We start from the raw sequence: 12,458 nt of genomic DNA, 5'->3' as shown, positions 1-12,458 counted from the left end.
ATTGCATTATAATTAAACATTGACAACAGTGTTATACAAAGCCAACAAAATAATGTGTCAGTGTTTCAGTGTTCTAGCATCAGTTTCATTACATTTAGATATTCATTAACTCTGGAGAGTGGAACAAAAATGACAATTGTTTCATACATTTGGGAATACGGAAAAAGTTAACACCAACAAAAAATGTAAGACATGTTTACCTACGCTGAGTAGTTGGTGCTGCATTGCCTGTGGTTTTCACTCTATAAACCACACTATCACTACATGGTGAAATAGTTTTTGAATGATTCTGCTCCAATGAGGGGATACTTCATTTTTCAGCACCAGAATAGATACTTCTAACAAAAGCTTGCACGAGATTAGAAGAAATGAAGGCCTTTTCTTAAGGGTCAGGTCACCTCACAATCAAAAATATACATTTCCCCTCTTAACTGTCGTGCTATTTATCTATCCAGAATGTAAAAGTGCCCAGTGTTTGGAAATATTGGTGTAGTTCTGCAACAAAACAAAAAAAGTCCCCGGATGAAACTGCTCCCAACTAGGTCTGTAGGTTTCACTCAAATAGGTCATATTACGGGAAAGAGCCATCGCTCGTAAGTTTTTCCAAATGTATTTTTTGGCGCTTTCAGCACAATAAAGAATGTTCTGATACTTAAAACACTGGGCAAATCACCCAAAAATAATCTAGATGGATAAATATCCCTTAAGGAAAGATGTTAAGAAAAATGTATTTTGATTCATGGGTGAGTTGTATCTTTACCAAATTCTATTTTTAAACAACTACTCAATTTCACACGTTTTTAATACTGCCTTCTGTAATGCTTCAGAATGAGCTAGTTGTGTCACAAGATCAAATTGTTCATTCATTACACAAACCCTGTTTAAAAATAGATACCACATGACTTTATATAAAAACACTAGCTATAAAAGAAATAAGTAGACACAACAACAAACCATGAACCTTCATAAAAAAGGTTGTTACACTGACTTTCTGTAACACTGTCAAGCGTATTAAAATAAAAATGTAGTTTTCTGTAGTTAGCTTCATTACAGCATGGAGTGTGTTAAAGGTGAACGAACACCACTGATCTTTTAGTCGGCTAGTAACACATCACTGTGACCCTTTTTACGAGAAAAAAACAGACATAAAACCAGCAGAATTCATGATGAAGATACAAATAAAACATGCTTTTAAAACTGACCCTCAACAATAACAGCGAGTGGTTGAGGACTCTGTAACTTAGGACTCCTTGTACAGTGCAATCTCTATTCACGTCTGTTGTTGGCTTTCAGCGCGGTGCAACACAGTGCAAAGTGTGATCTAATTGTTAAAGTATCAAATATCTACTTAGTTGTCTTTAATTGCTCCCATATTAGAGACGTGTGCTGTACTTGTTCCACTGACAGCAACTACAACAACAACATGCAGGTTCATGTGATGCGCTCAAAGGGGAAGCTCATCATCATGCTTGTTTCTGGAAAAAGCCGGAAGACAAATAAAAGCACTTGGGAAGTCATTGCAGTCCTCCTTCTTCTCCCATTGACTGCCATTATTCTCTTTGTCTAGGCAGAGTCCCAAAAGAGTGCACTCTAGATTAAAAATAGTATACACTGGAATAAAAACAAACTCATGACGGTAGTGTTGTGTTTCCTAGTGGTGCTGAATGTTGTGGGTGTCACACACACACACACAGAAGGTTGTTCTGCTCCGTTACTTTCTGAGGTTACACTCTCCCAACCTTAGCATCACCGATGGCACCCCAGACGTCAAAAACAAATTCGTCTGGGAATGCAAAGTCCCCGAGGGTTTCGTCTAGAGCCTCTGCAAACTCATCAGGGTTCTTCTTGTCTTTTCCTAGCTCCACCATGGTCGCCGCTGAGGAGACGGAGAGAGGACCACAGTTAGTACACACACACACACACACACACACACACACACACACACACACACACACACACACACACACACACACACACACACACACACACACACACACACACACACACACACACACACACACACACACACACACACACACACACACACACACACACACACACACACACACACACACACACACACACACACACACACACACACACACACACACACACACACACACACACACACCCAGCTCGCTGTCTCTGATGCCCATGTAGCTCTCCAGCAGGTCATCCACCTTCTCAATGGCCTTTTCCTCGAATGCATTGGGCTGAGGGTGAAAACAAACACAGCAGAGACTCAGGCAATGCAACAGGATTCTGTTTTCTGACCATCACAGAGAGCTGGTGTCAGTCTATAGCTAGTTATAGTTAAAACCCTCACCAGCTCCTCAACAGTAGCAGGACCTTTAGATCGCAGCCGCAAGGTTCCTCTGCCGGTCCCCAGCTGAACCCCGGATCCCGACCTGGACCCTCCAGACCGCTGCCCGATCATATCTATGAGTAATGATTCATAAGAGACCCTTAAACACTTTGTACAGAGCTTAACATCATGCCTTGTCGCATTACTCACCCCATTAATTAATACTTTTTTTTTTTAACTCAATCTCATGTTGCTCTCACTGAACATTGTTAGTGGAGCTGTAAATCCAAAAATATAGCACAACTCATTTAGGATTCTTTGCAAATGGACCCAAGAGGCATCACTTTGTTTTATATATGCATTAAGGGCCCCTACGTCAAGCAATCTATGCAATAACTTAATTAATACATTTAATAATCTTTCAATTATCAAATATTGTATGGTGACTAAATATATAATTCTTATAATATGAATATTCTTAATCTCATAATGTCCATATAAAAGGATATTCCATTTGGATAATGTTAATTAGGCCTTATTTGAAATGCACATTTTCCAATAAAAACATGCGAGTAATGCCAATATTATTTGGAGTTTTCTCAATCAGTGTATTTATCACAGTTTTTGCGGCCTCTGTTACGTAGAGTCTACGCCCATGTTGTGCTGAGCTTGTTAGCCACCTACCGAAGGCCTTGAGCGGCTCTGTGAGCTTGATGGTGAACTCCTTCCCTTTGGGCAGCTCCTTCAGCATCTTGGCCACCTCATAGTGTCGACATCCAATCAGGCGATGGCCGTTGATCGACTCTATCATATCGCCCACGTTGATGACCTGTATCTGGTGGATGACGCTCCCCTCGCGGATTCTCTAAAAAAAGATACATATAAAAGTTTGAATACTAAAATCCAATACACTGTCCAGCACTATCTTCCTGTCTCGTGTAATCTATTCAATATTCTGTGCAGAAAACATTCCCTAACATAGTCCAGGTTCATGCCTTCCCCTGTGGATCCTTGAATGAAATAAAATCAATGTTCTCGGCTATTTGAACCTTTCTCACCTTGATGAAAGCGTAGCCAGCTCCATTATCGGTGATCGTCAACCCCAGTGCATCCTCTCCTTTGTACACCTCAATTTCCTTTCGCTGTCCTTTAATGTGGGCAAAAATAAAGTCCTCTAGCCCAATCTGCCCTCCCAACAGTTTATCCATGTCCACCTTGTGAGTGTTCAGTGTGCAAAACATAACCTGTGGAGGAACACAACAGACGAGTCAGATTAGATTATGGCTTTTTGGTCAAATTAAGCAAACCTGTATATCCATACTCCCATCACATCAGCAGAAGGACTCACCTCAGCAGGCGGTATCCCAAAGGCCTCACCAATTTTGGCATAGAGCTCCCGCACATTACTGAAGCCCTCTATACGGCCGGTGGGGCTGCCATGAGCGAGCTGAGTGTGGAAGATGAGGCGAGGTCGCATGCTGCTGTGTGGGGGGGGCAGACCTTCAGAGGTGGCCCCTTCTCCCAACCCCAACACACCTCCATCTTCCATGCCCGGCACATGGAGACCTGCGCGGATAGGCTCCCCTTCCTCGTTCTCTACTAACGGGGACGCCTTCTTCCTTCTTCCCAAACCCAGAGGCATCGTAGTGATACAGGGAGAGCAGGTGGGGGAGAGGGGAGGCGCTGCTCTGGAGAGTTCTGCTACAATCCAGACCAACAGCCAAACCAGCTGCAGGTCCGTAGGGTGATTTACGTCAGAGTTATAGTGTGGTCCTCCAGACAAGCTGTAAAGCTGTCTCAACCAGGCTCTGAATGAAGGTTCAAGTCCAAACATCAGAGCAGCTTACATAGCCTGACCTGTCATGTCCAACGGCCTGCTGTGGGGGGGCTTCAGCTGCAAAGAGATACAGAATCAGGTTTAATTATAAGTAAGTTTCACTATTGGTGCATATGTATATAAAAACGGTTGCAGAAAGGGAAACTAGAAAGAAAAAGAAAACATCACAAAAACCAAGACACATAGAATACTAGAATATAGGAACAATCATTTGAATACTATACTATACTATACAGAATACCTTAAACGTGCTTGCAATATGTGTGAGCTGTGCATGTTTTAGAAGTGGTATTTTAGTGCACCAATATGCAATATTAGGGACAACAACCCTTCACTTTCATACATTTACCAAATCAGTTATATCTGGGTTTTCCCATCAATTTCATTCAAACTCGCTGTTTCATTACATCTCATTGTCATAGTTTATCAAGTAGGTTTTTATTAGCACTCATTAGCTCTTTATAAAGATTAAAACGTTTCCTCAGCTTGGACAGTCAGAACATCAAACAGACCTCTTAGCTGTTAGCTGTGAGGCACATTTCCCACTCATCTTCTAGCAACACAAACAACTCTCAATTAGCTAGCCACTTAGCATGTAGCTCCTACAAACGGAAGCTAATCAAATCAGTGACAGATAATTTCACATTTAAAAGCGAGGTATTTTCTTAAATTGTTCGCACAGCTGGGGACTGTTAGCTAGCTACACTGTGGTCGCTAAGTGTGAACATAATGGAGTAAACATGGTGGTTCTTACCGGAGTTTTAGCCAACTGTCGTTAGCTCTTCCTGCTAGCTTAGCCTGCTAACGGGGTTAGGGCGAGTTGTCAGAAAATATTTCCTCTTGCAAAGGAAGTCCAATGTGTTCTGCTGCTCCGCTGCTGACAGGTGGACCCGGCCTGGGCAGGTTTTAGGGAGGTATCCCGGTGTGGTGTCTGAGTGTCGGTATGCTGCTGCTGAGGATTGTAGCTTCTGCCAGCCCAGCAGGGGTGGAACAATGCCGCATTCAGGTTCACTCGGAAATCGCCGTTTCCAAGTAAAGGAATTGTTCTTATAACGTGAATACAAGTTGTCAAGATCAAGAAATAAGCAAGATACACAGAGGTGGGAAGGGTACTCAGATCTTATCATTGAGTCAAAGTAAAAGTACTAGAGTGTAGGAATACTTTGTTACAAATAGAAGTCCTGCACTCACAAGGTTAATCAAGTAAAAGTACAAAAGTATTAGCATCAAAATATACTTATAGTACCAAAAGTACTCATTATGCAAATTGATCAATTTCCCAATATCATATGTTTTGCTTATTGTTGATGCATTAATGTATTATCAAAGCTGTTAAAGGTGCAGCTAGTTTGAATGACTTTGTATACTGCAGGGTAGCTTGTAAATGCTGCTCCAGGTGTAACTTAGGTCCTTTTTAATTATATTTTACATCATTAATCCAAAGTAACTAAATGTACACAATAAATGTACTAGAGTAAAAGTACACGATTTACCTCTGAATTGTAGTGGAGTAGAAGCACAAAGTAGCATAAAATGGAAATACTCAACATTGTACTTAAGAAGTGTACTTGAGTAAATGTACTTAGTAACTTCCCACCTCTGAAGACACAGTATCACAAAAGGTGTTTATGGTATTCTGTAATAAAGAAATATAAACAACAGATTTCTCATATTTCTTTCTTCCTTTTGAGCAATATTTTCTCACACGTTTTAGTGTTGATTACAAGCTAAGTGTTTTGCCACTAGAGAACTAGGAATACAACAGTCTTTTTTGGGTTCAAATTCAATTATGCGAGCTCCATTTTCTGTTAAGGCCATTCTCCTCATGATGCACAACTTGCCAGATTATGTGGTTGTATACATGTAAAAAGAGTCAGTGTAGTTTTACATCTTGAACACCAGAGGGCAGTGGTGCATGACTGCTTTAGTCATAAACTCCCATGTAGCTTATGAAGCTCACATTTTAATGTGGGTTTTGCTGCGAGTTATCTTCGTGAAACACAGGAATAATGTTATCAGATGGGTTTTTAGGAAAATATGAAACAATAGAAGATGTTGAGTTTACTCTACAGTAAATGGCTGAAAGATGGTGCAAGAGGAGTCTGTTTTTTTTTTAATGGAATCCGAGTTTTCCACAAGACAATATTGACTAAAACACATTTGGAGCTTAATAACTTAAAATCTCACCTTTCAGCTAAAAGATGCAAAACATTCTCAATAACTACAACACGTAGGCCATAATTGATTAGATACTTGCCAGTCTTTTTAATGTGGAAATGCAAATCATCACAGCATAGGAAGGATCTATCGAAAATGTCTATCTCAGTATCAATTCATAAAAGCTTTGTCATTAAAAATATCTTGAATTCCAACCTGAGGCATTTTAAAAACAACATAAACAGGAGGTAAAACAAGATGATGCTTACACATTTTGTTTGCCTCTAAAAAGAAAAAAGTGTGCGAAGAAAAAACCAACAGAGATTACACATCTCTACATTCATGTTAAACCACATGTAAGAAACGTACAACTCCCACAGGAGCAGGCAACGCCGAGATACTGAAAGTGGAAAATAGACAACACTGATTGACTAACTTCCACCATCAGACAGTCCAGGTGAACAGGGCTGAATAATGCAGTTTAGGGAATTTCACTACATATTTCCAGAAGCTAAACATCCTGGATCATTAGAAGATACGGGATAAAATAATCAAACACAAATATTTAATGCAGGCCTTTTAACCTTGAGGGTTTGTTTTCACATCTTGTTCTCTTAGCAGGGACACGACTAATGTGTTCACTGGCCGTAGGAGTCAAACATAGCATAGGGAACTAAAATATAATACTGTAAATTAAGCATCCTCAAAGGGAACGAGTGCAGTAAAGCTTTGTCAGTCACACATACTGTTACAGGATATACACATGCTCTCAACATACTTTAGACAGACATATTTTAACTACATATGGACATTTATTTGGCACAAAAAGTCTTCCCACAAATGTTTTATATAAGTAATTAGCTGGGTAAACAAGGTATTGTTAAAGTAAACATTAGGGATCCATTTTTTCCTTCATAATAGCCGTTTGATACCTTAACTCAAACACAAAGAGCCTATCAGTTCTTTTTATCTTAAATGAACATTTATAATGTTGAACACATGTTTAGGTTGTGCATATTTTTCTATTATATGTTAGAAAGGGAAGCTTGGGGCCTTCTACTGGAATTTAAACCCACGCAACCCAACTCGTGATAGGCGGTTGAAAATGTATGGGTTTTTAAAGTCAGTTTGAGATCGGGCCCTAAAAACTGCCGTTTGCTGTGACAAAGAGTGTAGATAACTAAAACACTAAATTGACAAAGAATGTATATTATTTAACGTTAATCAGTTACATCTGGCTAACACTGATCTCCTTCAAAAAGTACTTTTTGGTGCTAATACCGAGGGTCACTCAGATCCAATGATTTCACCTCTCAGGATGTATTTTAGCCTTTACTCGATCTTAAGGCAACCAGAACTCATGTCCTGTTGGGTAATGTAGTTCAAATCACATAAAAGCATGCGTCACTGCACCTGAGGTATTGTTAATCAGCGGGCTCCGTGCTCCTTTAAAAACACTCCAAAAAACTGCTACTTGAAAAACACTGGGTGTCCTTCTTGCAACCATACCTGACATGACAACTTTTTAAGTATCTTTATACAGACTTATCCTATACCTTCCTCATTTACCACAACAAATATTTTAATGCTAGGCTCAGCTGAAAGAGATGGTGTGAAGATAAAAACTACATTTGACAAAGTGCAATGGAAACAGATTTAGCAAATAAATGATGACGTACATGAATCATGCAAGTTCAACATCCACTAAAGGGGCTGAGAATGAGCGGCAGATGAAATGTAATGGCTCCACGCAGGCCAGATGTAATACCTCCTCACGTTAATACAGGGCAAACAGAAATGGGTTATTTCCATCCAGTTTCTACACTGTCTTTCAGCTTGGACTGGTGCTCTAAATCAGGGGTTCCCAACCTTCCCAACAGCGGTAATTAAAGTCTCAACAATGCTACAACTACTATCACAAACTGGATGAATGTGAAGTATTTAGTTAAAGGAGGATGAAAGCGTCATTAAGGAGCTCTATTGGAGTGACTTTGATGGTTATTGGACTCAGGATTCATTCATTTGGGTTCCCGCTGTATGAAGAAATTAAAGGACGGCGCAAGTGGAAACAATTCACAAAGGGATGAAACTGTTTAAAACACTTGCTCAAAGTAAGCCGGATTTTGGCGATGTGTTTATGTGGATTCAAAAGTCGTAAATATCTACAAAATGGAGGAGACCGATCTGATCGGAGCAACTGTGACAAATAATCCAACTGAAACCGGCATGGACAATGACTATGTTTTAAAAATGCGCTTATCCAGACAAGCCCGGTTTGGAAACTTTACGGGCAGAAGAAACATTTCTATAGAAAGAATGATACATTTCTGTCTTTTTATGCCTTTAATAGCTACTAACTTGAATTTTTATTCAAATTAATTAATCAATTATTTTGTATATGTTATTGTGATTTAGGGAAAAGGCTTTTAGTGACCATCATGTATTGCCTTCCAATTATATGTAAAAAAATGTTTTCTTTTTTAAAAAGTCAAGAGATGATATTTGGCCTCAAATCATCTGAGGCCTGGCGTCCCGACTGCGATCTTTGGCTCCCCCCAGGTTGGGAACCACTGCTCTATATGACCTACTGTTGCACCCTTTTCTGAAAAGGTCAAATGGTTTCCGGACTGCTCCGCTACTTATCTCTATGATACCATTTTCTCATAATTGCATAACGGGAGTGGATGGAACTTGTTTTCATTCACGTTTCATTTTGCAAATTTGTTTGAAATGTGCGATATATTTTGATGTAAACCTGTTAATCAACCTCCACTGAACGCACACACAAACCCTTATGTAAGCTGCTCTGTCAGTTTCCAAGTCTTTAGACGCTCATTAGAGCGAACCAAATCTGCCCTGAGCCTCAGTTGTCCGGTCTAAAAAGCAGAGGAGTATGTTGCTGGAATTGTTCACTGGTTACGGTGGAAGGATCTGCTTGAGTGCATCTCGTGTGCTTTGGCCCAGTTTTTCAGGAAATTTCACTGTAAAGTCCAGGACCATGTCGCCCCTCTTCTCGGGGCACTTGGAGAGAGGGAGCCCCTCTCCAGCAATTCGCTTTTTCATCCCAGGTTTGACAACGTCTCTGGAGGACACAGTGATGGTCCTTCCATCGAGTGTAGGGGCGTTGACTGTGCATCCACACAGCGCCTGGAGAAAAACAATGTATCATAATCAACATCTTAATTAACAAGCAATGTTTGTGCGTATCTCTGAGCCTTTGATATTTAATACGATCAATGTTCACTTACTTCTCTGAGGGATATCTTTGCAGGATAGATAATATCTGAGCCTTCTCTTCTGAACACCGGGTGGGGTTTATCTTTTACTACAAACACCACATCTGCAGGAATGTTGCTGGGAGTTTCGTCTCCCTCTTTGGGAAAGGTGATCTTCGTCCCCTCCTTCCAGCCGCGCTTGATGTCGACTGTTAAAATCTTGTCTTCGTTGCGCATGGTGCAGCCGTCCGGATTCAGTCTCTTGCGGGAAATCTTCATCTTTTTGGTGCAGCCCGAGAAGACCTCCTCCAGGCTCACCTTCAGCTCGTGCATGACGGGCGGGTCCTTCTTCTTCTCATGCGCTCTGCGGGGGCCACCTTGTTGGGATTTAAAGGACCTTTGGAAGCCACCCATGCCACCCATGCCACCCATGCCTCCCATTCTTCCCATGCCAAACTGCCCAAAAGGGTCGTCGATGTCCATGTTATCGTGCCCATTTTGTGGGAAAAAATGATCGAAAGGGCTGCGGCCACCGAAGAACTCAGCGAACATTGCGTGAGGGTCTCCATGGAAGGTGTAGTTGTAGCTTTGACCAGTGTGTCCTCCACTAGCAGGTGTACCCTTTAATCCTGAACAAAACATCAGAGGAAATAGAGGTTATGTTAGAAATATTGGCCATTTTTTTTTTCTGAATGTGTGTGAGGTCATTTAGAGGCGGATTCACCGTTACCACGATTCTCTTATAACCACATGAACCACAACAAATGTGTCTATGTTTGAAATCGAAGATTGGATAGGAATATGTCATAGGACTTTTTAAACTATATTTAAAAATACAAATCTGCTTAAATGAATCCAATACCAGCCAGGTTCTAGTAGAAAAGTTATTAGTAAGTAACTTTTTTCAACTTAAAAAGGTAGGGTATGTAAGTTTGAGAAACTGGCTCGAGATACACTTTTTGTTATATCCCATGGAATGCTCTTAACATCCCGATAGCAATGAATATCTTCAGTGCTTTGACAAAAAATCCATACAAAAAAATGTCATCTGTGGAAGCCGTAGTACTGTAAAAAGCACGACCAATCATTTTAGCCGGCCCGGCTAAAATAACTGGATGGCCTACCTGCCTGTCAGCCTTCCATCTGTGCACAAACTTATCTCGTGCCCTGATGTGCACGTTCGTGTGTGTTGGAGGAGGGGCTCTGTAAGGAAGTGGCAGATTTTCTCCGGTCGTGTATTTTCAAATTCTAGCGATCTCGAGCCGGTTTCTCAAACTTACATACCCTACCTTTAACCAACGAAATTGTATTAAATTAAAAAACAAACGTTAAAATAATGATTGGACAGTTGGGAAAACAGTTGCAAGGAAGTAATAGTAGTAGAGCTACTGTTTGCTGCTTGAAATAAAAACCCATGTATTTGAGCCAGTTAAACCAGTATTATCATTACAGTGGCATACTGACAGACTGGCAGGCAAGAACTCGTTGTTTCCAGCATGTTCTCCAGCCAAACTTATTGTAGGCCTACAAACAAACAAACACACGCACAGTCTGGTGACTGAAGCAAGATGCCAGAAGCAACAATGACCAGTTATCAGGACACATTATGACATCACATACACATAACACATTGATCAAGAGCAAATGCATGCTTTTATGTGGGTTTTAAAATCACAAGTTGTATGAAATAAACTGCAGCATCACTTGCAAGCTATGTGGTGAGTTCAGTTACCTTCTTCTCCAAAGCGATCATAAACGTCCTTTTTCTTGGCATCACTGAGGACATCATAGGCTTCAGCTATCTCCTTGAATTTGTCTTCTGCTCCAGGAGACTTGTTTTTATCGGGATGAAAGCGTAAGGCCTGTTTTCTGTATGCCTTTTTTACTTCATCTTCGGTGGCACCTTTGGCTATTCCTAGCACTTTATAGTAGTCTTTACCCATGTCAACAACCGGTCACTTCTTCTTTCACTTAAAAAAAAACATCATGACGCTTGAGTTTCTCTCCAGTGCTAACATCACACCCAGTGGTCCCGACTGAGGGCCAGGTTACAGCTGTCCCTGCTGCGGACACTAGCTGCTAGCTAACTGTCAAGGTTAGCTTCCCTAGTCACTGTTCGTAGAAAGCGTCCTACTCTTCACCGAGACGATGTCACTCAACTTATACTACACAAATGTAACATTAAATAAAACACCCCTTCAAAACAGCAGCACCCATGTGTTCCCACCGATGTGGAAACCGTGCGAGGAAACTTCTGGAAGAGGCTGGTGCTGCTGCTGATGATGATGTGTGTCATCATCACTACCGAGTCGAGAGGGTTCACTGCCAGCAACTTCCGGTTTCGCTTGAACCACAACAGAGATCAAGAAGTTTCAGGTTTGGTCTTTGCATTTAAGCTAATGACACGAAAACACTCTCTATCAACTCTTCAGATTAATACTGGCATTGTTTGGGGGTCTAGAATATATCCATTACTTTCTGAATCTGGCATTTGCCCTTTTAGTAATATATTGATTGTGTACGCATGCGCAGGTTATAACGTCGAGCTGCTTTTTTGATCCATAGGGAAAGGGGTTTACAGAAGGATAAAGTAACTTAAGTTTAACGATTACAATTCTGTAGCTTAAGTAAAGTAACTGAGTACTTTTCCCACCACCTGGGTTATTTATAACCCTTACATTTATGACAATAAGATAAGGTAAGTAGCCTACAGTCAGAAATAATGGGATTGAATTTACCCAACCTATATTCAGTTTGTTGGGCACACATGGGGCAAAATTATTGAATTACAACAGCTCTACAATAGTATATGTTATTTATATTCCCTCTGACAAATCCTTATAAGTCCTATATCACAAACAACTCTTGCAAGTATGTTAATGACTCAAACAAGTAATTTGACACTTTTTCCAGTGGCTCTTGGTACACAAGTAGCACAAATACA

The 12,458-nt window shown here is 40.7% G+C and overlaps 2 protein-coding genes across 2 annotated transcripts; both read right to left on the bottom strand.

Annotated features, from left to right (window-relative positions):
- gipc1 (GIPC PDZ domain containing family, member 1) lies at positions 1-5,167 on the bottom strand. The gene is made up of 7 exons (XM_079642923.1): positions 4,897-5,167; positions 3,654-4,199; positions 3,364-3,549; positions 2,990-3,170; positions 2,327-2,439; positions 2,132-2,213; positions 1-1,876 (listed from the first exon to the last, which is right to left on the bottom strand). The coding sequence occupies exons 2-7, from the start codon at positions 4,137-4,139 to the stop codon at positions 1,725-1,727; spliced, it is 1,200 nt and encodes a 399-aa protein (XP_079499049.1). The 5' UTR covers positions 4,140-4,199; positions 4,897-5,167; the 3' UTR covers positions 1-1,724.
- A 1,215-nt stretch (positions 5,168-6,382) lies between these two features.
- dnajb1a (DnaJ heat shock protein family (Hsp40) member B1a) lies at positions 6,383-11,826 on the bottom strand. Its single transcript, XM_079642640.1, has 3 exons — positions 11,247-11,826; positions 9,548-10,143; positions 6,383-9,446 (listed from the first exon to the last, which is right to left on the bottom strand). The coding sequence occupies exons 1-3, from the start codon at positions 11,455-11,457 to the stop codon at positions 9,216-9,218; spliced, it is 1,038 nt and encodes a 345-aa protein (XP_079498766.1). The 5' UTR covers positions 11,458-11,826; the 3' UTR covers positions 6,383-9,215.
- Positions 11,827-12,458: the final 632 nt, after the last annotated feature.

Source organism: Notothenia rossii (genome assembly GCF_949606895.1).
Source record: "Notothenia rossii genome assembly, chromosome: 8".
Taxonomy (NCBI): Eukaryota; Metazoa; Chordata; class Actinopteri; order Perciformes; family Nototheniidae; genus Notothenia; species Notothenia rossii.
Note: the sequence above shows the minus strand (reverse complement) of the source record. Positions and strands in the feature narration are given on the sequence as shown.

Bases quoted from the DNA above. Each gene is read 5' to 3' on its own strand.
- dnajb1a (XM_079642640.1), bottom strand. From the start codon at position 11,457: ATGGGTAAAGACTACTATAAAGTGCTAGGAATAGCCAAAGGTGCCACC. The intron at 10,144-11,246 runs GTAACTGAACTC...TGTTTTGTTCAG, and splicing joins TGATCGCTTTGGAGAAGAAG to GATTAAAGGGTACACCTGCT. The intron at 9,447-9,547 runs GTAAGTGAACAT...GTTTTTCTCCAG, and splicing joins CAAAGATATCCCTCAGAGAA to GCGCTGTGTGGATGCACAGT.
- gipc1 (XM_079642923.1), bottom strand. From the start codon at position 4,139: ATGTTTGGACTTGAACCTTCATTCAGAGCCTGGTTGAGACAGCTTTAC. The intron at 3,550-3,653 runs GTGAGTCCTTCT...GTTCCTCCACAG, and splicing joins TTGGGATACCGCCTGCTGAG to GTTATGTTTTGCACACTGAA. The intron at 3,171-3,363 runs GTGAGAAAGGTT...ATCTTTTTTTAG, and splicing joins CTGGCTACGCTTTCATCAAG to AGAATCCGCGAGGGGAGCGT.